The sequence below is a fragment of the Neopelma chrysocephalum genome, unplaced genomic scaffold (assembly GCF_003984885.1).
Source record: "Neopelma chrysocephalum unplaced genomic scaffold, ASM398488v2 Primary Assembly neopelma1_22, whole genome shotgun sequence".
Classification (NCBI taxonomy): Eukaryota; Metazoa; Chordata; class Aves; order Passeriformes; family Pipridae; genus Neopelma; species Neopelma chrysocephalum.
Genome location: NW_020897689.1, coordinates 133,140 through 158,460, shown reverse-complemented (window position 1 = coordinate 158,460; position 25,321 = coordinate 133,140). Strand labels below are relative to the sequence as shown.

General features: G+C 41.2%; 1 protein-coding gene across 4 annotated transcripts; it reads right to left on the bottom strand.

Moving 5' to 3' along the window:
• Positions 1-54: 54 nt before the first annotated feature.
• CDH17 (cadherin 17) lies at positions 55-24,926 on the bottom strand. Of its 4 annotated transcripts, none has more exons than XM_027677217.1 (18): positions 24,818-24,926; positions 21,959-22,028; positions 19,112-19,210; positions 18,321-18,458; positions 16,666-16,804; positions 15,306-15,464; positions 14,452-14,651; positions 12,869-13,000; positions 11,868-12,018; positions 10,925-11,140; positions 9,570-9,646; positions 8,071-8,262; positions 6,607-6,851; positions 4,750-4,880; positions 3,606-3,842; positions 1,750-1,866; positions 1,527-1,643; positions 55-1,200 (listed from the first exon to the last, which is right to left on the bottom strand). In XM_027677217.1, the coding sequence occupies exons 2-18, from the start codon at positions 22,001-22,003 to the stop codon at positions 1,094-1,096; spliced, it is 2,502 nt and encodes an 833-aa protein (XP_027533018.1). In that variant the 5' UTR covers positions 22,004-22,028; positions 24,818-24,926; the 3' UTR covers positions 55-1,093. The 4 variants fall into 4 exon arrangements, with proteins under 4 accessions (XP_027533018.1, XP_027533105.1, XP_027533190.1 ...); XM_027677304.1 differs by lacking the exon at positions 24,818-24,926 and adding an exon at positions 22,409-22,456; XM_027677389.1 differs by lacking the exon at positions 24,818-24,926 and adding an exon at positions 22,412-22,444.
• Positions 24,927-25,321: the final 395 nt, after the last annotated feature.

Below are 25,321 nucleotides of genomic sequence, written 5' to 3'. Positions count from 1 at the left end.
TTTGTCAGCTTTTATTTATAGCTTAAAAGAAAGACCTCCTGCAAACTGTCACCAAAAATGCCCTTCTATAGGCATGCTGTCAGGAGAAAGGCTTTCCTTCCCTGAGTGTCATCCTGTGCTCAAATACATTTTACTGTAACTAAGATAGAAATGCCTCCAGCAATCATTGCATCTTCAATCAGCTGGACACGTCACTTGCCTAAGAGCCATTTTTAATCTGTATTACATGAAAGTGAGGGTTAAATACAATAGATAACCAAGCAGCAATGGCTTGCTGTCATGTACTCTCTCTTTTTTTTTATTTTATTTTATAAAATAAGCAGGCACTAAAACCTTTAAAGAACATTTTTATTCTTATCTAATGTGTAGGGGGCAAGAGCAATAATTGCAGCAGTATGGTACAACAGCATACTACCCAAGTCCACATGACTTGGCATGGTTTGTTTTTTTAAGTTGGAAACTGTAATGAAAGGCCATGGCGCTTTACAAACTAGTTCTACTCTGTGAATATCAAAAATGAAAAACTGAAATGTCACATAGTTAGTACAAATTCAGCATAATGTAAGCAGGCATGACCCAGGAAGGATTACAGACTGCAATATGTTTAGGACTTCCTTTGCTGAGAGTTAGAGAGATTCCTATAATTTCATGGGACATCTTCAAAGGCAGTGCAGGACTTTATTCCCTTATCTGCTATTCAGTGACTTACTGAGATGGAAAGAGACAAGTATGTGCAGGTCAATAAAATGTAGTCCTCTGTAAAGTCCATATTTACTTCAGCTGTCAAACAAAGAAGGATTGTCCCATGTTTTGATCCTTGCAGGAGCTCAGCATTTGGTGTTGTCATGAGTTAACACTTCAGTCAAAGCTGATACGCTTATAGTGGCTGCTGCTGAAGACTATGTATGTTTTTTGTTTTGTGACTGAATAGTATCACATACAAAAGTGAGGCCAAACCCCTGGGTGTCTGCTTTAACATGTTTTTATCCTCAGTTTGTGATAGTACACTTCTGGGCTTTGGGAGCTGCAAAGTTCACTTACTCACAACCCAAAGGGCATTTTTGCCACATTTTGTCACTTGATGAAACAGTCTTTAAGTCAGTGTGTTGAGTTCAGCACTATCTTTTGCATCTTTGTGATGGCTCTTTTCATTTTTCTGTTTATATTTCATGTGGAAAAATGCACCCCCTACAATGGCACCTGAAAAACAGAGAGCATTCATCAGTAAAGGGAAGAGAAAACTTTCTGAAAAGACATATATGCTACGAGTGCAGCAGTTTCTTCTGTCCTAGGTGATTGCTATGTCACTGTATGTTGATTAAGAAGAACAAAGTAAAGAAAGCTTTTCTTGAGACCAAAAACTTAAGTTTTCAGCAATCATGGTACACAATCATGAGATCTCCCCTCTTTCATTCTGGAGCATTCATGACAAAACTTCACCCAGCAAGTGAATTAGTGTCAGAAATGCAGCAGCACCATCATGTCTCAGAGATCTGGCTTCAAATCAACAAAGAAAAGTGACTTACCAATGATGAGCAGGACCCCAATTAGAATCCCGATTGCCTGCCCAGCGGTTGGCCAGGAGTGCTCACGCTCTACTTCAATAAAGCACGACTTTTCACTTGAACATTTGCAGATGTTTACTGCAAAAAGAAATGCCATGAGGTTAATGAGAAGTTTAGTAGTTACATTTGGTTAGTCATAAATATACCTGCTGTCTTGAAACTAGTAGTGCTGTACATAGTATACCTTTAAGATGCACTTTGTTTTCCAAAGCTGGCTTTCCATTGTCATTAAGTATTATTGGAACGTTATAAATCTTCTCTTCAAAGTTAGGATGTTTTGGAGAGAGGTAAGCATGAGTAGCTGTAAGTAGGAAATGGGACATTCATGTCAGCATAAGAAAGAAATTTATCTCAACATTCATACCAGTTGCAAATGTGCTTTTTTTAAGGTTGCTTTGCACGTGATGATAGTTCCTGTTTTCCCCTGTCTTCCAAGGTCTCATTGGCTTGCAGACATGAAGTAAAAAGGGATTATCCAAAAGCCTAGTCTGGCCTTCAGCATAATACCCTTCTAGCCCACTTACACTGTCACATCTGAGACACTTTAAAATTTGGAAAAGCCTATAACAGCCATTGAGATCAGATCAAAGTTATACTAATGTCAGGATCATGTTTTTAGATCAAGTGGAGATTGTAAGCATATATTTTATTTTTTCCTAATGCCCTCCTTCAACAATTTTCAGCTCAGGGGCTTCTTGAGCAAGATGTAATTTCTTTCTTTGAACTTGTAGAAAATGTAGACAATACCCTGTGAGAGCAAGTTCCAAAGTCAATTAGCTCCTCATTCTAGCTGCACTGGAAATAACTCCACAAGCTTCATTTAAGGTTCCTAGGTTTGTATACTGGAAGAGAGGGCAAAGAATGAACCTTTGGCCACCCTGACCGTAGCATTCATGATTTTATAACTCTCTATCATATTTTTCCCCTACTGTCTTCCAAGATAAAAAGTAATAGCTTACTTTGCTGCTCCTATGAACTTTCTTATATCAGGCTACTCTATAACTCTCATTATCCTTGTTGCACTGAACCTGTTTCCAGTTATACTGCATCTTTTTGGAGATAGAGAGACTGGAATTCAATATTTGAACAAATCATGGATTTATACAGGGGCATAATGGTGTTCTCTGGTTATCTTCTCTGTTTCTTTCCTAGTAATTCTCAATATTTGATCTTTTCTGAACACTACTGATAAATTGATCTCACATTTCCATGGAACTGCTTAGAGGTCTCCTTCCTGACTCATAATGGCTAGCTCAGCACCCATGATTTCAAAAGTGAGTTTGTGAGTCCAGGGTCCATTAGCATCTGCCATGTTGTTGTTCAGCCAACTCGGTATTGCTAGAATATTCTGAAATTCTTCACACTTGGTTCCTACTCCAATAACTTTGTATAATGAGTAAATTTTGGCTTCTCATAGCATACCCATATGTATTGAATTATGCAGATCCTAGCAAAAAAACCTTTGGAAAACCACACATGAACTCCCTTCACTGCAAGAGCTGACCATTTACTCCAACTCCTGAATTTTAAATTATTATTTATCCTTTCATAACTTGTCCCTTTAGCACCACGGCAACCCAATTTTCTCTAGTGGGACACTTCATCAAACACATTTTATGAATTCAGACAGGCTCTATCAGCCAAGCACTTATCCTTGCGTTTATTGCCCCCTTCAAAGAGCTCCATTCGGTTTGTGAGGCACGGCTTTGTTTTGTGCAGGAAATGTCAGAAATGTACAGTTTGCAAACTGCTCTGTTTCTTTTTCATCAGTGATGTGTAGTCCTTAAGCACATAGTACATGCCATTCTTACCTGCTTCTCCTCTTACAAGTACTCATGAAATTTTATCTTGCAACATACTACATGTCATCTCTTGAAAAAAATAATTAATGACTTAGGTGTTCTCAACAACCTAATTTTTTTTCTACATGGAATACTGGATATGCAATAACAGGAGTGAAAAGGAATTATATACTTCTTTGTATTTCCCAGAGTACTAAGAGAGTCTCATATCATTGTAAGAGTAGCTGTATTAGCTTACCATTGACTTTTGAGATTTCCCAATTATTTCTTGTATTCATATCATCCGCAAGGGAAAAAGTAAATTTTGAATAAAACCACTGTTCATCAGCATCAGTAGCTTGAATCAGAGTTCTCTCTCCTCCCTTGACCGGGTAGCAGAAGAAAGCAGGATTATCCTTAACTAAATATGGAAGGTTGTCATTCACATCACGTAAGTGTAGAATCAAGGATGTTCTGGATTTCTGAGCTGCGTTATCTGCAGAGTTTAACAGAATGCAAAGTTACATGGACATTTTGAATTCACATGCTAGGTTGTTGCATTTGCAGCTATTGTACAGGTACTAATAACTATCAACATGTCCAGAGGACAGAAACAAAGCTGGTGAAAGAGCTGGAAGGAAGTGGAGAGTGTCATTGTGTCTGAAGGTTGCAGAGGCAAGGTCTCAGGAGGACCTAAGGAATTCGTGGTAGCTGCCACTACTTTTTAAAAGTGTGGTTTATTTATCACCAGCTCCTGCTAACTTCAGAGGACTAGCAAGGGTAAGGAGGCAGACAGACCATCATATCTAGTAAGCGGTCATATCCAAGGTGACCAATGCTCTTTGGAGCTCTTTTAAGCATGAAACTCCTTAAGTTTCGCACTTCTATTCCGTATACAGGAAAAGCAATTCAATATTGAAAGATTCTAATGGCTGGGACTAGAAGTCCTAATATATTTCAGAGTTGATAGTGTATTAGTTTTATTCATAATAGAATGAAATTCTGTACAAGGCTGCAGGCTACTCTCCAGGTATGTTTTCAGGAAGCCTAAAGATATCTATAAGAAAGACTAAAATCTTTACAGCTATAGAGGAAAAAGTGGCAGAAAATGTTGAAGCTGAAAACACTGAAGAAATTCTAACCCTCTTTATACGTCATGTGGCTCAAGCAAATATAAGGTCACGTAGTAGCTAAGTTCATGAAAACTGTTTTAATCCTCATTATCTACAGCATCAAGATTTCTTTAAGAAAGTCAAAATCTTAAGAAATATATACTTCTAAGGATACAACATAGGATGTATATCTGCGGATACATGTTCCTGTATTTTTCATGGGTTTAGTCATGGGAGGTATGATAATTCCTCATAAAAGAGTAAGGACAGGCAATTCCTCTCGTCACTTACTCAGCTCTGTTGCAACAACATCTATTGTGTACATTTCTGTTTCTTCTCGATCCAAACGGGAAGCAGTGTATACCTGCCCAGTGGTTGTATCAATTCTCAGCCATTTCTTCACATCACCTTCTAAGGAGTATCTTTCAAAAGAAACAGGGAAAAAAAATCACATACACTATTCTGAGGCAGAAAAAGAATCTGACAAAGCAAACTGATTTTAGCCAAGCAGCTTGGTTACAATTGTACTCAAAGACAGGGTTCTTGGAAGAGTCACAGTACTACAGCCAAGCAGGAGACACAGAAGAAGAGAGGCCAAAATCATCCAGAATAAGAGTGAGAGCAGAACCATGGAAATGTCACCACTACTCCAGCCTGTGTACTTGCCACTTCACTTTCCTCCTAACTGTGAAACCTGGGGTGTTCCTGAGCTTTCGATCCAAAACTGTGCTTTGCCCCAACCCCATGTCACTCTCTCCTCATTGCATTTCCCATGCCTTAGTTTCGTTCGGGGCACAAGCCAAAGGCTGGGAAGCAGAGGGAGCAGTGCAGCCAGGCACCCTATTTTGGATCAGCCAGGGAACAGGATCCCTGGCTGGACTACAGTGGATATCTGCTGCTTGTCTGGAGAAGCTTGACAGAAGTAATTACCATTGGGTCAGCCTTGAAACAGAGTGTGCTTTAAACATCACCACATAATTGCCTTTATATCATTGTTTAAAAAAACACCAAGGTCTCTGGGTATTTACTTATACAAATTTAACCATGAATATGCCAGTTAAAGCACAGGCACTTGTTTGAGTAGAAGCAACCTGACCTTCTCACTCAAAGCTTTTGTTCTTTCAGTACCCCTTACATTAGAAACAGCATGCTAATATGCTTGTACGTCTTCTACTTTTTATACTTTTTATTTTATGCTCTTTAATCTATTTTTTAGCACAAATGTGGTTTATGTATTTGTGAATATTTGTCATCTGTCTCTGTCATCATCCCCTAGAGCTTCTGGACTACGTGGCTCACTTTCAAACCAGTTTGACAGAAGGCCAAACATGCTAAGTTCCGAAAGGTTAGGGGAAAGTAGAAAGCCAGATGAGAAACCTCTGGGAACAAAAATCCACTGGAGGCCTAAGAGTTATATTCTACAACTCTAGTAACTACTTGGTGTTTTGCTAAATTTTAGTTAAATTTCAATAACTATTTGGTTTGGGTTGATCTGTTCAGCATCCCAGCTGAGAATGGTGCAGCAAGAGCCCCAGATAATTCTCCTATCTGACTCTACTGTGTAAGGTACATTTACACCATGCAACATGGCACAGGAATTGTCTTGTACAGAGCTTTGCATCAGCAGTAGAAGCAGGCTTATTATCTTTGACAGATGGGAAAGAAAATTAATTAACTGTGAACTGTAGACTTGAGGTTGTGTGTTTTGATGGAGAAAAAGCCATGTGTGGTTTCCTGTGTGACATGAAGAGCAGCTACTCTCCTAGTGGTTCTTAAGGGTACACAGTATATTCTTCATTCATTTTTTAAAGGCATTGTGGATATGGAAAACCTGTTATTCTCAGACCAGCTCTACTTTTTTCCTGGAGAAATATATTGGCCTTCTTCCCTAGTGGTTTCCTGTTTCAAGGGCCCCACTGGCTGATGCTTGTCAAAGTACAGAGAGAAATCTGGTCAGAAAAGCACTGTCCAGCAGGTGGGTCATTGGCCGTCACCCCACCACACCTCTGCTTTCTACTAGGAAACAAGATTTCTGTAAAAAAGTATTTTCCTGCATGCCAAATATTGGGCATATTTTCCTCGTACCTTCTTTAGAACAATTTTCTAAATACTAAATGCAATTAATTAATTACAGTCACACTTTTTTACCGTACAGAATCCCCCTCAGGATCATAGGCCTCCACAGTCATGACCAGGGTATTGACAGGAACGTCTTCAGACACTTCTTCTTTGTAAACTGGCTTGAGGAAAACAGGTGACTCATCCACATTCGTTAAGAAAACTTTAAACAAGGTAAGGGAGCTTGAGTTGTACTGCACTCCTGGCACCAGCGGTTCAGGGTTTGTGGCATTGATCACCAGGTTGTACACTGGCTTTGTTTCAAAATCAAGAGCCTGGATTAGAAAAAGAAAAAGGTGCTTTAAGCAATGCTGCCATGAAGAGCTCCAGTGAGAAATCACAAAGTCCCCCTCTTCTCAAGGAGGAGATTGCATCCCAGATACAGACAAAACAAGACAGAGCTGTCAGGAGAAAAATTACACTGAGAACAGTCAATTTAAATGAAACCATATGCCTGTTTAGGGGCCTCCTCAACAACTGCATTTTCTAATAATGTTGCCACCTGCCTAAGTTTAATAACTATATCCTGTTTACAGGACTAGTATTTATAGCTCTGTATGAGAAGGCCTCAAAGGAACTCTGGGTGCCAAAAGTCATGCAAGGGTTGTTACACTGCAGAGTTTCTCACAATTGCTTCCTTGGGAAAAAATGACATTGAGATTGATCCTGAGGATGGTCCACCAAACGCTGCATCTACCTGCCTTTGGCCTGGGTAGCAGCACACAAACTGGTTGCATACAACATGGTACCCCTTGGAAAATGAGTGATAAGTTTTCTGGACTTATAGTCCGAGCACCTTAAGAAGGCTAATTTCAAAGGGAGAGCAATTTTGCTACTGAAATTCATGGATGCAGCAAAAGCATTCCTCGTATTCATGTCTCCAACATTCAGCATATGAGCTGTATCACCCAATGCAGCACATGCTGACCTTGGCTTTGTTGCAGTCAATGTTTCCCTCAGCAGGAACAAACTGTCTCTCCATCCTGACATTGAGACTTGCTGGCCTCACTTGCACCTCCCATTTCGAAAGCTACCAATAGCCCAGAGCAACAGCAGGGAGGAGAACCTGCCCCGTCACCACTCACCACTACCACCACAGCCCATGGAAGCATTTAACTGGTTTTCTCTTTTCCTATGCAACTGCAAAAGCACTCAAATGATGCAATTTTTTGTCTTTATGGTGCAAAAAAGACCTACTTTTTTGGCCTTCGTTCTCTGCTGGAGAAGCAGCCAGCAGCCGAGCTGCTGAAGGGAGCTGCTGTTGATGGCTGGTGGTTAGGGGACAGCAAAGGCAGGAGGATGGGGGGAGTGTGTGAGCACTGCACAGGTACAGCACCTGACCCCAAGAGTGAAGCCTTCTGCAGCCTGTACCATGCCGAGGGTGTGCTCACCCCTCCACTAGCCAACACTACTCCCTGCAAATCGTCACCAAGGCTGTTACTGTTTATGACAAATAAGTAACAACAAAGGAGAAGAATGAATCCATTTCTTCACCTTGTTAATCTTGATGAACCCTCGGTTTGTTTCAGCATCTGTGTCTATGATGAACGTGTTGTTTGGATCTCCTTCCTTCACTTGGTAGATGATGAGGGAGCTCCCCGTGGCAGGCTCATCTCCATCATGAGCTTGAATTTCTAATATCACAGTTCCTACTGGGACACTTTCTGCAATGGTCACGTTGTGATACTGAAGAGAGAGAGATCATTGAAACATGATACACCAAGCACCATCTGTGGACAAAAACTTGAGCACTACAACAAGTTTGCAACCCACAAACATGGATGTATTTTAACCCACAGCAGCCAAGTGAGGGAGGGAAGCTTTTTAGCCACACATTTATCAAAAGCGATGGGACCTATGTTAGTGGGCAGACTACTAGTATAATAACATTCACAATCCTTCACCTCCTCTGTTGTAACCAGTCATGTGGTTTATGCAGTGGTCACAGCAGCATGGACAGCACAGCTCCTCAGTACCCCATGAGCACTCTGGCCACTCCCCGTTAAATATTTAATTGCTCTATGCACTGTAGACTGTTGCCACATTAGCATCTCAGCTCCATTGACTCTGATTGATGTGTGCCCTCACCCAGAAGCTTCATCTTGAGACCAGCTCCAATACTGAGGCCTTGAGGTGAGGTGTACAACCTGCTATGTAGGCACCTAGTCTGCATGTGACTATTCTCCCATTGCCATCAACAGAGACCTGGGCAAAGCAATCAGCAAAGCCCCAAAAGCAAAAAAGCTTCCCAAAAAGGACATCTACACTGGATGGGCCAGACAGCTGTCCTGAGCCCACTGCCTGCATTGCTTACAAGAATGGTGGGAGCTTGGACACCTATATGTAGGCACTTCGGCCACTTCAGTGTCTGCAAGGGAGGCTTGGGCCATCAGGCAGAAGTCACAAGAGGTCTGCAGGTCTTTCTACCAGATGCCAGCACCTCCACCAGAGGAAAAGGCAAGAGTCTGATGCCCATTCTGGAACTGAGGGCCAGCGGGTATGTGTTTGGGCATGGATCACTGGACTACTATTTCTAGTCAAACCAAATAGGGCCTTTGATTTCCATTCACCTTCTGGCTGTTTTGGGTGCATTAATATTGTGTTTGGAAGGGAACTTGGGCGATGTTAGGTTTTTTCCAATTAGCTATTTAATTAATTTTAAAAGCTTTTCTTCCTCCCTTTTCCTTCAGAACTTACACTTCTGGAATAAACTGCTTTAATAGAATAATTTCTTTCTGTACATGTGGTTTTCCACTGAGCAAATAATCTTTAATTTGAGAATTAACTATGAGTCAGTCCCAGTGTTCACTGTTCAGATAGAGCCTATATATAGGCTTGCAGCAATACTCTGCCTTTATTTTCAGTAGTGGATTAATCTGTTACTTGTTCTGTAAATGGTTAGTTTCCCATTTACATTCTACAGACATTGAACATACACTCAAACAATTGTCAAAAGTTATTGGAACATCCAAAACAATGTTAAAAATACTCACATCTGATTTTTCAAAGATGGGAATTTGATCATTGATGTCAATGACATGTACTTCCACGTCACAGATTGTTTCAAATGCTACATGGAAGAGACAAACAATGTCACAGCAGCCCCTCTGCCAAAAATAACTTTCCTCCAAAACAGTTCACTGTGAGCAAAAGTGAGCACTGCCAGATTGCCCAATCCAAGCAAAGTCCTGCCATTATAAGAAGCACTTGATTTCAAATATCTCTTGGTCACTGATGACCTCACTCTATCTTACCCTTCACCTTTCCAATTTCTTAAGCATCGTCCCATCCTACTTCATTTTATGTCCTTCACTTTTTAAACCATATCCCTTTACCAGGATGATGATAGCTGAGAATTGTGTTAGCTTTCTCAGTATCACTTTTGTGTGTCAAAAAGTAAGCCCTGGGCTGTTATGCTACCTTGTCCTGTTGGCAGGTCATCAGGCAGCATCCTCATTTTTGTTACAGCCAGACTTAAACTTCAAATCTGTGTAAATCTAAGCACTACCTGAGCAGGGGACATCCATAGCAAAGGAGGGTTGTGGGTTTAAAGCATAAAATATCTCGTCATGTGCTATTCATATGTAGCTGGATTTTAGTGTTTAACAGATGTGTTTCATGAGCTGAAAGTTAAGGAATATTCTAAGTTAACTGTTTGGATGAAATCTCAATAAGCATCCAAAACAAATCACCAGCTTTTCCCTCTGCAAGGTTTTCTGTCTTCTGCCTAAATGATGCTATTTCATTTACAGACATGTCACACTGCTTTCTTTACATGCCAGTTCCTCCATCCATAAGTTTTGCTTAGCTATAAGGACTCCAGCACAAAGCTTTAAGCTTTAGTATGGAGTTCGATTTCTTTTCCATTCAGTGAACCACAAACAACTCTTGGGAACTTACATAATGAACAAGATTCTTTTCAAAGTTTAATTTCAGCTCTTAATGTTTTCAAATACGTTATCTAGACTGCTGAGCAGCTGTGTTTAATTTCTTGATTTTTTTTCAGTAAGTCCCTTCGAAAGATTTTGGGAGAAAACCACAGTCATGATCTCTTCATTTTTTTTACCCCGTGGAAGGAAATCTCTCACTGGAGAACTTATTAACAAGCTTCCCAGTTTAGCCACACTCTGCCCTAGAGCTGGTTTCCTTCCATGCTTGCATTATGAATCATGATTAACCGCCCTGTGTCTCAAGAATGTGGCAAGTACCACACCAGAGCAAGATAGTTTTCAATGCTACTGCCTGTGCAGTGAATCTTCCATGTCTTCTCACATCCCCTGGACACTGAGCATGGGGGATGCCAGTGTCAGCAGAGTTATTCCAGTGTATAACAGCAGGCATTACATACCTCCATCTGTCACCAGCACCTCCAACGAATAGTTGGATGCATAGAACTTGCTTAAGGAACGGCCAGTTAACTGTAAAACCCCGGTTTCTTGTTGAACATAGAACAAATTACTTGTGGGAACTTCAGGAACCTGACTTTTGATTTTGAACCGCAGGCGAGAGTTAAGGGTGTTCTCCTCATCCATGTCCGTAGCAAACAGGGTGCCAATATTGCTTCCTGTGGCAGAGTAGACACCAGAGTCAGGCAGATAATGCAGTGGTCCTGTTTCTCCGCAGAGGTACACACTGGCAACAGTGATACCAATGCAAAGAGTAGAGGATCAGTAAAAATAAAACTGCATGGAAAACATTGTGACAGACACAATAATTTCACTTCTGGGAGCTTTTATTTTAACATCCCAAGCTACTGGTTTAGGGTTGGGGCAGTCCAAAAGGACTGGGCCACATATTTTGACCAGAAGAAGTGGCTATAACAACAGGCACTTCAGTCCTGAAACCAAATAACTGATGTGAAGATTTAGGGACAGATTTGGGTAATGGTCCATTGAAGTCAAAGTCATTGAGGAGTATCTGGACAAGGGAAAATGGGCTCATACCACTTTTAGAGCACTATTTCTTATATTAGTAATAAAAGGGGTGTTTTTCTTTTTACACTCTAAGTAGTTGTCCAAAACTGTGACTGTGGGAAAATGCAATTTTATGTTTTAAATAGAACAGCATTTTTGTAGTAGGTGTCTTGGGTCTGCCCTTCTCAGGTTATTGAAATCCTTTCCACATGAAATATTGAAGTGAAAACAACAGGGTTATTTGCACGGGAAAACATTTATCTAGGAGAGCTACATTTTACTCTTTGGGATCAGAATTTCTACCTTCATTTTCACCCAGCTGGAAACAATAACAGGACTAGAATGATGTATATAAATTAATAGAAGCTGTTTTCTTACCACCAACTTCATTTTCTTGAACTTCAATTACAGTGAGGGCCTGCTTGCACACAGGGGGATTGTCATTAATGTCTTCCACAATAACATGAATTTGCAAAGGCTTGTCCGCCAATTCTCCCTGGGTATCTTTTGTGACCACGAAGAAAGTATACTGCAATAAGAATAGCATGATTAGATTTTTTTGAATGTCCACTGTGACGATATTTTGCATTTAAATATGTAACTAGGGAAGCGTTCCATGCAAATGAAATATCCTCTCATAAGTGTGTTCAGTATTTTCACTCTGTTTAATTCAGAACTCTTCCATTACCTCTCAGTGTCTGAGGTCTGAGTTCTCAAAAGAATTTAAAATTCCTTCACTGCACTCTGGCCCTGCTCTTCCAAAAATTTAAGAAAAGCAGGAATAACTCCTTTTTGTCACCTTGCAAATTCATCTGTTACACCTGGAGGTAGAATTTCTCCAGCATATCTGATCTCTGGCCTATTCTGTGCCCAAATTTCCTCCAAGAACAAAAGGGAACAGAGGGTTTTCTGTCTAAAAGACCTCCAGATGGGGAACTTCAAGGTAACTTTACAGTTGCAATTCAAAGTTAAACTCCGCTTCTGGTGTGGAGAGATCTCTGAGGCTCCTGGGAGCTGAAGCAGTCCTGAAACATCCAAATCTCCTGCCCTCCACAAATGCCACCACCTCTCTCTTGCTCATGCACCTACAGTCCTGCCATAGTTGATCCATGTTCTATATCGTATAAATGCTGTGGGCAGTGATTGCTACTGCCAGCCCAGCGGCAGGGTAACAACCTGAAGGCTGTTTACAGTGCAGTAGGTGGTTGCACTTTCATGTATATCAAGTCATTCCCAAACAGAAGTGGCAAGAAACAAAGCTTTTATTCATTTTTCCCCCTCTGTTCTTTCTATTGAGCTTTCTCATATTTACTCCCACACCAATAATCAGTTTCCAGCTATGGTCTCTCACATCAGTGAGGGTCTATGTGTTTACTTACAGTATCCTTTTCTTCCCTGTCCAATGGCTCGGTCACATAAATAACCCCATCCTGACTGATGGAAAATGGGAGCCTGGGCAGCTTTTCTTTTTCGAAAATCTCATAAGTTACATCTGGCTCATTTGACTGCACCTAAAAGAAACCAAAAAATAAGTTAGGATATGAAGTCAGAAGTGCAGACTGAGATTTAACAGGGATCATTTCTGGACCACAAACAGAAAAGATTGCATTCCTGTTAGTTTCATAAGCCAGAAAAATAACATTTTGGCAGGCTCCTGGGATGAACTGCAGAAAATCAGACTGATAATCCGCCTCTGCTCTCTGAATTGTGTGGTGAAGCCATTGTACCCCAGTTTCTCCAGCTGTCCAGATAGGCTACAACACTCAATTTTTATGGAAGGGTTTTGTGATATGGACCTAAATTGACACTAATTTATTCCATCTCCTTACACTGGCTCTTCCTGCCTGTTGTTTTGGTTTATGTAATTCAGAGAAGTGAAACAACAAAACAAATATCTGGTACCTATCTGCACATAGGTGTGTGCACACTCTTTGCATGCATCAAAGTCTGTGATGAAGAATCTTTACTGGGGTGCTGCAGATTTAAAATGAAATAAGTACACAGACTGTCAAATTAATGGAGTCAGTATTACTGTTTATGTTTCATACTGTATAGCAGCAACTACATTTCACTTTCCCCTGGGCAGAACCAACATGTCATTGGTTGGCACATGAAATTTGTGTACAAGTGACCCCAGAAAGGATGCACCATTGCATGGTAATCTTTCTTCCACCTGTTTTCACTTTGGACTTCCTTGGCCTGTCACTGAGACTAGCAGAAATAGCACCGAGTCGGTTACTCTTGCAAACAGGACCCAAGGAATCCTGCCATGTTTGAGGGATGACGGCATTGAGGGTGTCAGTGCCAAGGCATTTTTCAAAGACAAATATTTCTGAAAGGCTCTTGGCCTGTTAGTTAATATGTACTGATTGTATGCATTGCTATTGGTCTGCAGTTATCAGCAAAATATTTTGAGTTTGCACTGTGAAAAGAGGAATACCATGGGAATGCAGGATGTGAAGGAGGACATTTCAGTCCTCCCTAGGTACTTTTGATGTAGCGGGTGTGCTACATGATACTGGTCACATAAGGTGTCCCTAAGTGCAGGGGACTGCCCACAGCAGGACTGTTGTAGAGCTTGTCCCCTGCCAGGCTCTTCTGCAGCTGGAAGAAGCTAACCTCAAAATAACCTTCAACAGACTAACTCTTGATTTGTCCAAAGCCTGGAGGACCCATGACTGGACTTTGCATCCAAATTGAAGGGCAAAGTCCAATCACTCTAATGTTTGTATTGACTGTATCTTGGTCACCTTCAAATTGTTAACTTTCATACTAAAAATAAGCCAATGAGACCTGCACCAAAAGTCATTTCCAAAGGATACCATATGAAAAATAACTAAGAGGTGTTGAAGTCCTTCTGAAGAACCCAGTGTTGAATGCAGTGGGGGAATCTTCCCAGTTAGCTGGGAGGAAACGACTCTGTGACACCAAGAATTACAGGGAATGTGGTCAAGGAGCCTACCCGGCTGATGTTGACAGGATGGACCTGGGTTGAGTTTTCTTGGATGCGGATGGTGGGGGGAGCTTTCCACAGGCTCTCCTTCACATGGATGATCACATCGGCACTGCTGGTGAAAGCATTTGTTGACATTCCTGCCATGTCCTTCACGGAAACAACAAGTGTGAAGGTGTCCTGCTTTTGAGGATCTAAGTAATAAGAGCCTAGAGACAGAGCAAAGAGCCAAGTGAAATGATGCAGAGGCTGTAGGGATGTTTCATCTCCCTGTTGCCCCCTTCATGCACTGTTTCTTTATTTGCTTCAGACTCACTCCTTAGATGGTCCTCTATGACAAATCTCAGCAAGCAGTTTCCTCTGTTTGCTCTGAATGATGCAGCACAGTATCATGTAGATGTGATCATATGAGACCTCTGTGCTGTGGTCTCATATTGTGCAGATGCCCTCACCCCAGTTAAGCACTTGTTCAGCCCAGCAGAAGAGACAAGCATTTCCAAATCATTGCAATTTAGTTGGGATCACATGGTTGGCTGAGTTTCCTCTGCATTTTTCATGTTACTGCTTTTGGTTCTCTAGATTTCAAGGAAGAGAATTAATCCCAAAATATGATACAGTGTAGTCCTGAGAGCCAGAGGATCTATCTCTCTTCTCAGTGTACTTTTAGATCCCAATATCCATTTCTGCTAACATCCCTTGAATTTGGTGGGACACAAAACAAGTTCCCAAAACCAGGGGGTCAGTGGAGTATGTCCCACTGACTACATTTATTCAGAATGTAATATCAGACCTGTGTTGTTTTTTTCCTATGTACACCCTGGAACTCATGCTTGCTCTTTGAAAACAAGAATCTTTTTACATACCCGTCCTACTCGGTGAGATGGCTCCAGTTGCATTATCGATCTGAAAAAGCATTTCTTTATAAGGATTGGGAAAATGATGGAGAATGCTGTACGTCAGCTGTGCATGGGGAGTTGCAGGATTATCGCGGTCAGTGGCGTGGACATACATGAAGGGCTTGCCTGTTTGGATTAGAGAAGAAAAAGTGGTAAGAGAGGAGACTGAAACCTCAACATATAGTCCATTCAGGCAGAGCTCTCAAGCCAGAAAGGCAGCTTAGGGGAACTGCCATTGATTCATATTTCATCTCTCATGGGAAGCCATGATTGTGTGTAGAGATTACACTGACTGTATGTCATCCCACAGGTCCCCTCCTCCCATCTCCACCAGTAGGATCACAATAGGTGTGAAGACCAGTAGATGAAGAAGGTGATAGAGATAAATCAGCAGAGAGCTATCTACCACGTGAGGGTGCCTGAACCCAGAATGCAGCTCGCTGGTATCTCTCTTTTAAGGACACTTTGCAGTTCTTACACAAATCAGTTCAACCCAAAGCACCTCGATAAAAGTGACCTACAGCTGTGATGCAGTTTTAATTAAAGGAACAGTTATACAGTGAAACAAATATAGAAATACATGGTAATGTAACTCAAATTTTACCTTTCGAGCACTAATGTAAATTTCGAAATATTTCTGACTTGGATGCAGTTAAGAATACAGTAATATATTTCAGAATGATTTTCTGACCCCATAGAGGTTTATATGCATATTCTTTAGTGAAAGTTTCTTCTTGCGTCCATAGTCACAGTGATAACAGCAGTATGAGTCTTTTGTTCCATTTCCAAGATGAAACTGCTCTTTGATATTTTCCTGACTTATGGACTGGATCACTGCAATCAATAATCTAAGACTCTCTTCTAAATACTAAGGTTCAGTCCATGTTCTGAGAAGCATCAGTCACAGCAAACACATACCCCATATCTACCCTGGCATTTTATTTCACTGCTGTGCAAAGAGCTACATATTCTTAGCATTCTCTTTCTGTGTAGTCTTTGGCAACTGTTAAACTTTAAATTCCTTCTAGCACAGGAGTTTTTTTCAGTGCAATGGAGAGGCCAGTCATATTTGCCTGCTAAGTGATACTTGCAAAGCAATAAGTACTATGAAATATTTTTGATTACACTTATGTCTTTGCACTACATAGTGGTGACCTCTTTGCCTTTTTATCATATTTATACAGGTTTTCATCCTTATTTTGTACAGTCCTGTGGGAAGGAAAACCAATAATTTTGTAGCGTGTTGAAATATAGCACCCACTTTATCTTCCTGTTTAATTTACCTACCTTCCTATAAACTATAATATTTAATTATTAAGATAATTACCTGGACGGGAGTTCTGCCTCACTACTCCAGCATATGCTATCTGGTCAAATTCTGGTGGGTTGTCATTGATGTCCTCCACATATATTGTAACAGCATATGGACCTTTCACTACATTTCCATTTACATCCAGACTTTCCACCTGATTTGAAAAAAAGAAACAACAGCAAGGAAATATTTTCATGTAGGTAAATTAAAAGTCATAAATTAACATAAGGTTGTCAAATGTCAAGTCATTCCTACTGTGACACAGGTCTGGTGAGAGCCATCACTCCTTCTACAAGGACAAATTTGCCACTGTAGCTCACCGACAATAATTTGCCACAGTATATAATGCCAACAAAACAAAAGAACCCACTCCTGCTTCTGATGGCACTTTTCAGAGGACAGTTTCTCACTTCCAGGCTCAGCAGACAACTTGTATTTTTGCACAGCTCAGAATTTATGACTTTCTTTAAACGGAAACATATGCTTCCTAAAGAACAAGTAGAAAATCCAACGTGATATAGCATTTATAAATAATTGCTATTATAAATATCAACCAGGTAAACAGGCTGATCTAAAGGTTAGTAAAGAAAAATCAATTCTTATTTTTAATGACTTTTTTTCCAAACAATTTGACTTCTAATTTTCCAGCATTCTTTGACTTTAAAGCACCAAGTATATACTACATCTGTCAGACTTTATTTTATTTGCATATAATAGAAAAAATTATGATTATTTATGCCTAATCAAGCATAATTTTTTAGTTCTATCATCACTTCTTGCCTATAAATGATTCACATGCTTAGGATTAATGTCTGAAGCTAGAAAATTGTCCTCTTTAATTCCAATCCAAGAGTGCTTTAGAGCTGAGAACTTGAAACCGTTAAACCCAAAGTGTTAGACTTTAGAAAGACAGCTAAGGTTTGCTAAAAAATCATGTACTTTGTCTGTTCAGATACTGATCCTCTCATGGTCATTTCCTTCTCAGCTGCTAGTGCCTCAGAAAAAACACCACCATTTTTGACACAGAATAACAGCACAAGGCAATACTGAGACCAAAAGACTGCCTATCCACTGTCCCACCACCAACAGTGTTTACAATGAGATCCTTATGAAAAGGCTATAATAGCAGGACAATCATACAAAGCTTTTTCCTTTAATAGACTCCAACATGTGCAAAACAGCTTTCTGCTCTTATCTAACATAGGTTAGATCTGTATCTCTCTGTCTAAATGTCTTTTACTCACACCATTTGTTACCATGCAGATTATAGCCTTCCTAAATAGATTGCAATAGTTTATTTTCCCACTCCAGACATGGAATTCACCCTATCAGTCTTCAGGAATAACAAACAAAACTCATTCATGAGGCCAGATTTCACTTCCAGTCAAGTATTCCCATATTTTAAGAGAGTTAAAGGACTGGTGTCAGCATCAGGATGATTTTTGTTTTCTCAACACAGCTTTCCTCCGCTAAGGAGCATTTTCCTGTGCAGCCTTTCAGAACTATGAAACCATGTGTCTTCCAGCAAAGCTCAATGTTAAAAGTGGAAATGCTGTCTGTAAACATAGACAAAATACAGAATTTGAAATTTCAACAGTTTTCTATTAATTTCAGGTTTACCAAAAGAGAGCTGATTAACTCTCTCTTTCTGATTTTCATTGAGTCTTTACCTGCAGCCAGTGCACTGGTTTGGTCTCCCAGTCCAGAGGCCCATTGAGATACAGGATGCCCTTCTCCGGCGCAATGTCTATTATTCCATCTTTATCACCAGACAATCTGAATTTCACAGCAGGTGGCTCAGATGTGAACTAAAATGGAAAAAAATCAGAGGGAAAATCATCCTTTTTCAACATTTTCACCATAATAAAAATCATTTCATGCTTTTGTGACTTTTAAAATCTATTGCCAGAAGTGTGTTTGGCTGGGAGAATGATATTCTGAGAGTCTGCTTGAACAAATCTGCTCTTTTCTGATCCTCAACAGAGGAATTTTCACATTATTTCCTTAATGCTGCAAGAAATCCCAACTGCAGTTTGTTTCCAAAGCAAACGTCTGCTTAGGACAGGGTTTTGTCTGAGCACGGGAATGGAAAAAAGTGACACACATTCTCCATTTGCCTGGGAGCTGGATCTGTCCTCTGGTAATGGCTTTGGGAAGAAGAAACCTCAGAGTCAAAGGAAAATGATGACACAAGTTACACGGAAACCCATTCTCTAGGAATGCTGATTTTATGAATCCCTGTCTTAGGATATCCTCTTAAAAATGTGTTTCATGAGAGGGGGTTGTCTCTTCTTGTTTGCATGTAGAGTCTTGAATTCCCAGAGAGAGGAATTAAAAATTAATTTCAGATCCTCTTGGGGGACTGTTCTTCCCACTAACACAGATGACAACACTCCATATGTGGTCTCTGAGTGCAGGCTATGGGGTTATTGGTCGGAGTGGATAACAAAAGACACTTTACCTGGTAAAGGATGCGCACACCCCCTCCTTCTGGAATAGAGAAATTCATGTCCTTCAGAGGCCCAGTTACATGCAGGTCCCCCAGATTAAGGCACATAGCCTGTGAGAGAGAGAGAAAGGAATGGAGGAAAGCAGCTGAGGGTTGTCAGCTGTAACCATGCACAAAAAGCAGCTTTCCATTACTGAGCTTCTTGCAAGTTATTTTGCTATAGTATAAGAGCAGAGACTCTTGCTGGTTTGCACTGAACATCTCCAGGTTCTTTAGTGCACATCCATGTTTAAAAGCAGCATTACTTATTAATTAACTTGAGAACAAACACCTGGCCCCTGCCCTTTTCTAACCACTACATAATTAAATGAGATTTGATCTACCTTCAACAGCAAACAGAAGCAGCAAAGAGATGAATGTAGACTGAAACCAAAAGAAAGTTTAGAAAATCATTACTGGATCACCTCTGTGTCCCCAGCAGGACCATCCATGTCCCATCTAGGAGTCACAAGGTCCTGTGACAACTAGTGTGTCTGGAGGCCTAATGCCACACCTGGGGATGGGGAGGAATAGGGACTGCACCCCTCATAATTTCCTCAGTAATTCAAATCTTTTTTGTAAGGGAACAAGGTGGACCTCTCTGGGTCCCCTACCTCATCACCCTCAGTACCATAGCCATCTGGACCAGTCACTAGAGCCCTGTGCCTTCACATAAGTTGCATATGAGTGCAAGCCACAGACAGAGCAAACGTGTCCTCCTGATCTTTGTCTTCTACCCGATGGCAAAAATGCCATATGGTTCTGTCTCAGCCTCTGTCTTTTTCTTAATGTCTGGCAATATCTTCACTTCATGTTTTTTCTGCTGATTTTTTTAGTGAGTGTTATAACCACCACTCCCCAGTGCCCCAAGACCCCCAGACACACTTCTGCCCTAATGTTTCAGGGCTGTTCCTTTTTTCAAACAAAAAAGGTAAAGCAAAAATGAGCCTCCAAGGGCAGCCCTTGCACACAAGACAAATCAGACTGTGATTCAGATAATCTACCTGTTTCTCCGAAAGCAAGACCAAATTCCCCTGAATACCTACTCTTCACTCCCTGTCTTGCCAATGCTGAGAATCTGCCTGTCAGAATTAGGGCTCCGTCATTTGGCTGCACAGGTAAAATTCCCTTTCTTCCAGAGTAAAAATTATTTTATTATGCTTTACACATTTAGAGTCCCAGGGCCACCCTGTCCAACAGCCCATGGAGTTGAGCTCTGGGAGTGCGTGTTCTCTGCTGCATGACTTTTCCCCTGGATTTGGTCCTATTGCTGCTGGGACAGCTATTCAACCTCTCACAGAAAAGCACAGTCTACATACTACCAAGGGAAAACTTAATTCTGCCTATGACAAAAACATAGCTAAGTTCAGCACAATTTACCCTAAAGCACTGCTCTGTGTGTGTGTCACAAGTGGTGTTTCAATAAAGCCAGATTCTCCTTAATAATAGCCAGAGATGCTGCCTTCCTCGCCTACAAGGGTTTGTGACTCCCTTTGCAAACAGGAAAAGCAGAGTACTGTGAGAGATGGGGAAGAAGGGGAGGGATGTCAGTGAACTCTAGTGTCAAAAGAAAAATATCAAAAAAAGCCATCTAATAGTTACACATCCAGGAAAGAGTAGTTACAGCTTCCTTTTACTATTTTTGCTAAATGCCGACTGCTGGCCTCTGCCACAGACATGATAACAGGACCCTGAATCTCACCTGCTAAGGCTGTTCCCGTGTCATAGAAGTGGGCACAGCCTGCAGGCATTTCTCAGGGCCATTTTGTGGACAGATTTTTCTTGATCCTGTTCCTTGCCATGAAGGAACAAAGGCTGATGCTATAAAACCCAATGAGTTCAAAGTGCAGTCTGTGAAGCAAGTAAGTGATATCATTTCTCTTGATTAAAATTGTTTTATGTGGACCATAAATATTTTCAAACTTACGTCTACAACATGAATCACTACTCAGGAGTGAAAGGGAAATGACACTTTACTCCTTGGTCCATATCCAGTGACATCCCTTCTGAGGATGGCTGTAATGCCTGCAGAGTGGCTGCATGGGGAGGTCAGCACTGCCATGGGCAGCAGCTTTTGCAATAGGAAGGAAAAAGGAGGTGCTCACTACGGCACATCAGCCCCATCCCTCTGGGTGTCCATATTCTAAGGCATTTTTTACTGAACTTGAATTTTACTCTTTTTTTAAACCTTTTCTGTTAATTTCAGTTGTGAAGCAGAAGCCACCACTGCTGTAGCCTTTACAAATATCATTAAATCTATCGAATTTAGTACATGAGGTCCATAAATAACATAATTAATATATTTCAGTTCCAGAAAATCCTCTGAAAAGGGATTCACATAGACAGAATAATGAGGATACATAATTAATGTGCACAGTTTAAACTATGTGCCATTATATGTCTTAGAATACATTTAATATGTCATCACACGTATGGATTATAATACAGAACACATGATACAGATGTCTTCACTGCTTGGTGATTTATTCCAGTATTTTTAAATATTTTCAAGTATGAAATCCAGTTACTGGAAACAGTGATATCTAAAGACAAAGCACAAGAGGCAAAATAGGTAAATTGGTGCCTTTCAGGCTTTTTAAAGTTTTTTTCCTAATGATTGAGACATCTTCTTAGCTTTTGGCCGTGAGATTGCACACGCATTTTGGGGCCCCTCTCCCACACCCAGAGTTACAACTCCTCTGCTGGCACAACTGCCAGCCTAACCTGCAGGCTGGCACACCCCGTGGATTAGAGTTCAGAGGCTCACAGGTAACCTTTGCCATTTGCTCCCAGATAAACAAAGGAAAACCTGTGACTCACCGAGTGAATGACAAGCAGAAATTGAAGTCCACACAGCTTAAGCATACTGGAATATGTTTTGCTTCAGGTCCTGCAAAGAAGAGGTGACAGTCACTTTAACGCCATAGAGTTGGCCTAGTCTACCTGCAAACTAAGGCAACAGCTGAGCTTTCCTGAAGCTGCAGGGAGAGAGCTAAGGAGTGAGCTCTGAAGGACCAGGGGCAGCTCTGCCCATGGGAGGCAAGACTGCTGGTGTTCCAGACTGTCCAGGAAGCCTGTGCCCATCAGACCTGTGCTCAATGGTGCAAGAGGTGCCACATGTTGCGAGAGCCCCAAAGAGCTGTCAGAGATTGAACCCAGCACAAAAATTTAAGCCATGTAACCTCGTTGTTACAATGATTCTGTCACGCAAGCCCCATTTTCGTTTCTGCTTTGCTGAATGCAACAACACGTTCACAGGAAAAACACAACCACAATAAGGTGAAAGTCTTTCAGGGACCACTCTTAAGGTCTCTGTCTTCTGGTTCCTGAAAAACAACTATTTGCTTTAACTTGCAGATGCAGAGGAAGCCTGAGGTATCAGCACCCCTTAAAACAACACAGTTTCTGGAAATGAAATTTCCAAGTCCAAGGAGCATTTGTCTGCCTCAAATTTCAAAGAAATGCTGAGCACACACTTCCACAACTTGTGTTACATCCTCCTGAAAACTAGATGGGTTTCTCACAATGAAATCCTACTTTCTCACTACTTCTAGATTTTAACAAAGAAGAAGAGGCTGTTTCTGAAGAAAGGTGAACCTGATGTACTGTACTGCCATCTTCGGTGGTGCTCTGTGTTATGTGGCTCACACCTACAGGTATCGGGGGAGTGGGTTGCCTCAGTTGGATACAGCATGTTCCTAATAATGCCAAGGTTGAGGTTCAATCCTAATAATGCCAAGGTTCAATCCCCATACAAGGGCATTCACTTAAGAGTTGGGCTTGATGATCTTTGTGGGTCCCTTCCAACTCAGAATATTCTGCGAATATCCTTCAGCCACCACAGCTCTGTCCCATGGAGCCTCCCAGGGAGAAGAACACAGTGTGGAAACACAGCTCCCTTCAGACGCCTTCCTGCTTGGGCTTCCCATTATGCCGTTTTCTTCCCCCTCCTTTTCTTTCCTCAGTGGCTGACCCAAAAGGGGACCTGTACATATAGAAACCACTGCCCTCATCGCTGTTCTCTCTAGCACTCATTCTAGGACATGCCACAGGACTTTATCTTCCAAATCCCATTCTAAGTAGGGTTATATGTGTGTGCAATTACACCCTTTGAAATTGCTAGGCTCTTTCCTTGGGCTGGAGCTAAATGTGTGGGTACTGGAAGAAAATAATACGATACTCCTTTGAAAATGGAAGTGACCAGGAAAATCATTAAATTCATTAGGAAACGAAGGCTGAAGTTGAGTCCCCTGTAGCTGCCTGGCAGGGATGCCTGTCGAGCAGGTCCTTCATTGCCCTCCTGAAGCCAGAGGAGGTGGCACAGGCAGGGCAGAGAGAAGGAGAAGACACTTTGAAGCCCCTGGAAGGACACTTTGAACCAGAACTGCTGCTGATATTTTGGTTAGATAGTCAATGAAAATTCCTTCAATTTCTCTGCCTGTACAACAGCCTCTCCACTCCCCTCCTGCTGCTCTCTTCTGAATACATTGGCCAGTTTCAGCTACACTTAATAGCAAAAAACTCATTTGTTACTAATTTGGGGTGCTAGGTGGGACAGAGGACCCAAGGCGTAAGGCTGCAGTTTGTGCTCAGTGTGTGCCTGGCAAGGGAGGCACAGTTGTACATACCCCTTTGCCAGCCAACAGTGGAGGGATACCAGGAAGCTAAAAGTACTGGGGGAGGCCAGTAGGAGGTAGGAGAAAAGGGTATGGGGTAGTCTGGGATACCACAGTCTGCATTCAGGGAAAAGAGAAGGAGCAAGGCCTACTATGGAGAGGAGAATGTTTGAGGAAGGGACACATGCAGCCCAACTAGAGGGGTCAGAAAATGCTCGAAAATGCACTCCTTCATGTGGCTGCCCTACAGCACTGTGTCACAGCCGGGTTCTTCTGTCCAGATCCAACTATGAAATGCAATAGTGGAGATACAGCCATTTCATAGTTTGCATGATAAGTGCCTTTGCTGTTTCCTTCTCTTTGAACATAAACATCCTTTCCTTATGTCATGTCATTTGAAGTGCCTGTTGATTAGCCCTTGATCATTAATTTTTGGCTGGAAACTCTTACCAAGTCTCATGAAACATTGCCCTACCAAGGACCAAAGACCCAAAATACATACTCCTCTGTCACTCATAATTGAGTTTCAGTATATATAGATTCATACAAAAATTTTCAGCAATAGGCAGCTTCAGAATTAGAGCAGTATCAGCTCAACTAAATGCACCCTGGAGTTTGGCTGAGGATTGGAGCCATATTTTCACCTTCATTTCGTAGCTTCACCTCAGTACTTTATCCCTAATAATTCTTTATGGTTCTCATGACTGAACAGAAATCTGTAGGATAACCATCATAGAAACATCCCAGTGACTTTCAATAATAAACATTCAGAGAATAAAGAATATTCCCGGAGGTTAAAGATCAGTAACAATCACAAGTATTTGGTTCCATGGAAAAAAATACTATTTTCTTTAGTTGATTGATTTCAGATGTTCAAATTCAGCAAAGAGAAAACAGAGGAAATCGATCCAAATCAAATACAAACCAGACTAAGCCTTAGCACAGCAGTCGTCCATTTCACAGGGACAGCTGAGTTCCTAATACTGCCTGAAAATCCTTTAACAAAACACTTGTTTCAGCTTTTAAAATCTTTCTGTTAAGTAGCAGTTAGATCATCCCTTACCTGTGACATGAAAAGCTTATTTTGCTGTAAAAATGCTTCTGTCTTTCAGCTGTGGGAATCACCTTTGCACAGGTTGGCAGTGTCTGTCACTGCTTATCCACACAGTTTATAGTTCTTCAGAGTTGCCTATAGAGATTCCGCAGCTCAAACATTAACTGCATGGAGAATTATTGATACTAATGACTAGGTGTGGTATGAAACAGCAGCCCTGTAAGGAAGCAGTGTGGCTCCAAGGTAATTTACAGCCTTCAATATTTTTAGGTCCTTTGCGATTTTCTTTCTGAATTAATTATTTTCAGTGGGGCTGTGAGAAATGAACACTCAGGGCGTGGGTTGGAGCTCCAGTGGGTAAATTAGCCTTTCTGTAGAAGAGGAGGTGGAGCAGACAGGGCATGGGCCTTGGTTGGAGAACAGGTTTGCTACTTTCCCAGTTACAGAAATAATTCATGTTCAGAAGACAATAATTTGGACATAAAGGTGGCTTGTTTTCACAGCAGATCTGTG

Coding starts and splice junctions, on each gene's coding strand:
- CDH17 (XM_027677217.1), bottom strand. CDS start 22,003: ATGCTTAAGCTGTGTGGACTTCAATTTCTGCTTGTCATTCACTCG. Junction 8,263..9,569: donor CCATCTTTGAAAAATCAGAT/GTGAGTATTTTT, acceptor CTCTCTCTTCAG/TATCACAACGTGACCATTGC. Junction 1,201..1,526: donor TGGGGTCCTGCTCATCATTG/GTAAGTCACTTT, acceptor TCTGTTTTTCAG/GTGCCATTGTAGGGGGTGCA.